The 1,695-nt window shown below is 44.0% G+C and overlaps 1 protein-coding gene across 1 annotated transcript; it reads left to right on the top strand.

Annotated features, from left to right (window-relative positions):
* The first annotated feature begins 259 nt into the window (after positions 1-259).
* On the top strand, positions 260-909 carry LOC119593279 (cuticle protein CP1499-like). Its single transcript, XM_037942209.1, has 2 exons — positions 260-307; positions 430-909. The coding sequence occupies exons 1-2, from the start codon at positions 260-262 to the stop codon at positions 886-888; spliced, it is 507 nt and encodes a 168-aa protein (XP_037798137.1). The 3' UTR covers positions 889-909.
* The last annotated feature ends 786 nt before the right edge of the window (positions 910-1,695 follow it).

Below are 1,695 nucleotides of genomic sequence, written 5' to 3'. Positions count from 1 at the left end.
CCCTTGTTTAAACTTAATGACTGTAATAAGTTGAAACATATATCAATTTGAACCCTTATACAGTGGGATGAGTCACTCCCTGCAAGTGCTAGGATATATGGATATTTGAGATAATAGTAGTCATCAAACTATAGCCATTTTGAAGGCAATTGCTGACTCAGAATACTCCATCTCTTCCTCAGCTGATTCAGGGTCAAGCCACGCCCACCAGAGTCGCACTGATGCAGGTCCTATAAATACTGTGCACGAGGCAAGAGTCATGCAGTACGACTCACGACAGGCGAAACAGGACATCATGAAATCTCTGGTAACTGTTCCTGAAATTTGGTTCCTGAATACTTTATGTTTGATGCAATGGGCCTCAGAAATGACAACAGAAAATCATACATGAAAAACAGCATTTTCGAAATATCTGTTCTTTTTTCCTAGGTAATTTTGGCAGTGCTGGGAATGTGCTCCGCCTCCACCTGGCAGGCCACCTACGGAGGTTACGGCGTGTACGGCGCCCCTTACCAGAGGAAGTGGACAGGACCTGTGGCAGCCACCGTCCCGGCGGGCGTCGACGGCACCATCACCCCGGTATCTGATACCTACGAGGTAGCCGCTGCACGCAATGCCTTCTTCAAGGCATACAATGCTCAACTGGCTGCCGTGGGCGCGTACCGTTACGGTACTCCCGCCTACCATCACGCCACGCCGGCGGTGCACGTCAGCGTAGCAGCGCCCGCCGCCCACCACTCCGCCCTGGCCTATGGCGCCGCACCTGCTCCAGTTGGTGACACGGCCGCCGTGGCCGCCGCCAAGGCTGATTTCTTCCGTCTGTACAACCTGCAGGCAGCAGCAGCAGCCGCGGCTCCAGATCATGATGCCCCTCGCTATTATTACTAAATGGAATTGAAAACTTCTAATCAAAATGTCTGTACTCTTTGCAATTTTACAAAAATGAATTTATATTTCTAAACATTTTATTTCATTATCCGTGTTTATGAATATCATGGCGTTGATAATTACTCACAGTCGCTCGCTCACACGTGAAATTACTGGTGTAGTTTGATTTGCAGATGTTAGCAGAACTGCGTACACCTACAACTGTGCAGATGTATATATATCGTCTAATACTACAGTTACAGTTACTACAGTTATCCGACGTTAGGAAAAAAGGAAAGCTGATCATCACGACCTTGTCCGTCCTAACAGACCTTGATTTCAGCTTTCGTTGGTTTTCCAAAACAAGGAGACACACCTTTGGCCACATTTCCTGATCATTTAATATATAACTTCAGTTAAGCTCGCTGCATTTCCTTGATAAGACTTTCTGTAAAATGTCTTTTAATGTGAGCACATTCCACACAGCAACACTTATTTCTATTAATCATCATATCTTAATATAACATGGAACCCATGGCTCCCATCTGTTCACCATCAAAATATATTTTTCACTTCTTACTGTATTGTAAAGGAGGAAAGACTATGTTCTTAAATCAAAAGCACTTGATAGCAGATGCAACCCTGCATTTACAACCGTTTTTGTAATACTGTCACACGACAAACAGTTCTAGAGTCTAACTTCATTCAGATATGAAGTCGACATGGAATTCCGTGTATAGTCATACAAAGTAAAGTTCAAAATATATAAAGTCATAGCGGGAAATGTGGCATTACTCTTGACTGAAAATTATAATAAAAGAGAACACA

The sequence above is a fragment of the Penaeus monodon genome, chromosome 32 (genome assembly GCF_015228065.2).
Source record: "Penaeus monodon isolate SGIC_2016 chromosome 32, NSTDA_Pmon_1, whole genome shotgun sequence".
Lineage (NCBI taxonomy): Eukaryota > Metazoa > Arthropoda > Malacostraca > Decapoda > Penaeidae > Penaeus > Penaeus monodon.
Note: the sequence above shows the minus strand (reverse complement) of the source record. Positions and strands in the feature narration are given on the sequence as shown.

Bases quoted from the DNA above. Each gene is read 5' to 3' on its own strand.
- LOC119593279 (XM_037942209.1), top strand. From the start codon at position 260: ATGCAGTACGACTCACGACAGGCGAAACAGGACATCATGAAATCTCTG. The intron at 308-429 runs GTAACTGTTCCT...CTTTTTTCCTAG, and splicing joins AGGACATCATGAAATCTCTG to GTAATTTTGGCAGTGCTGGG.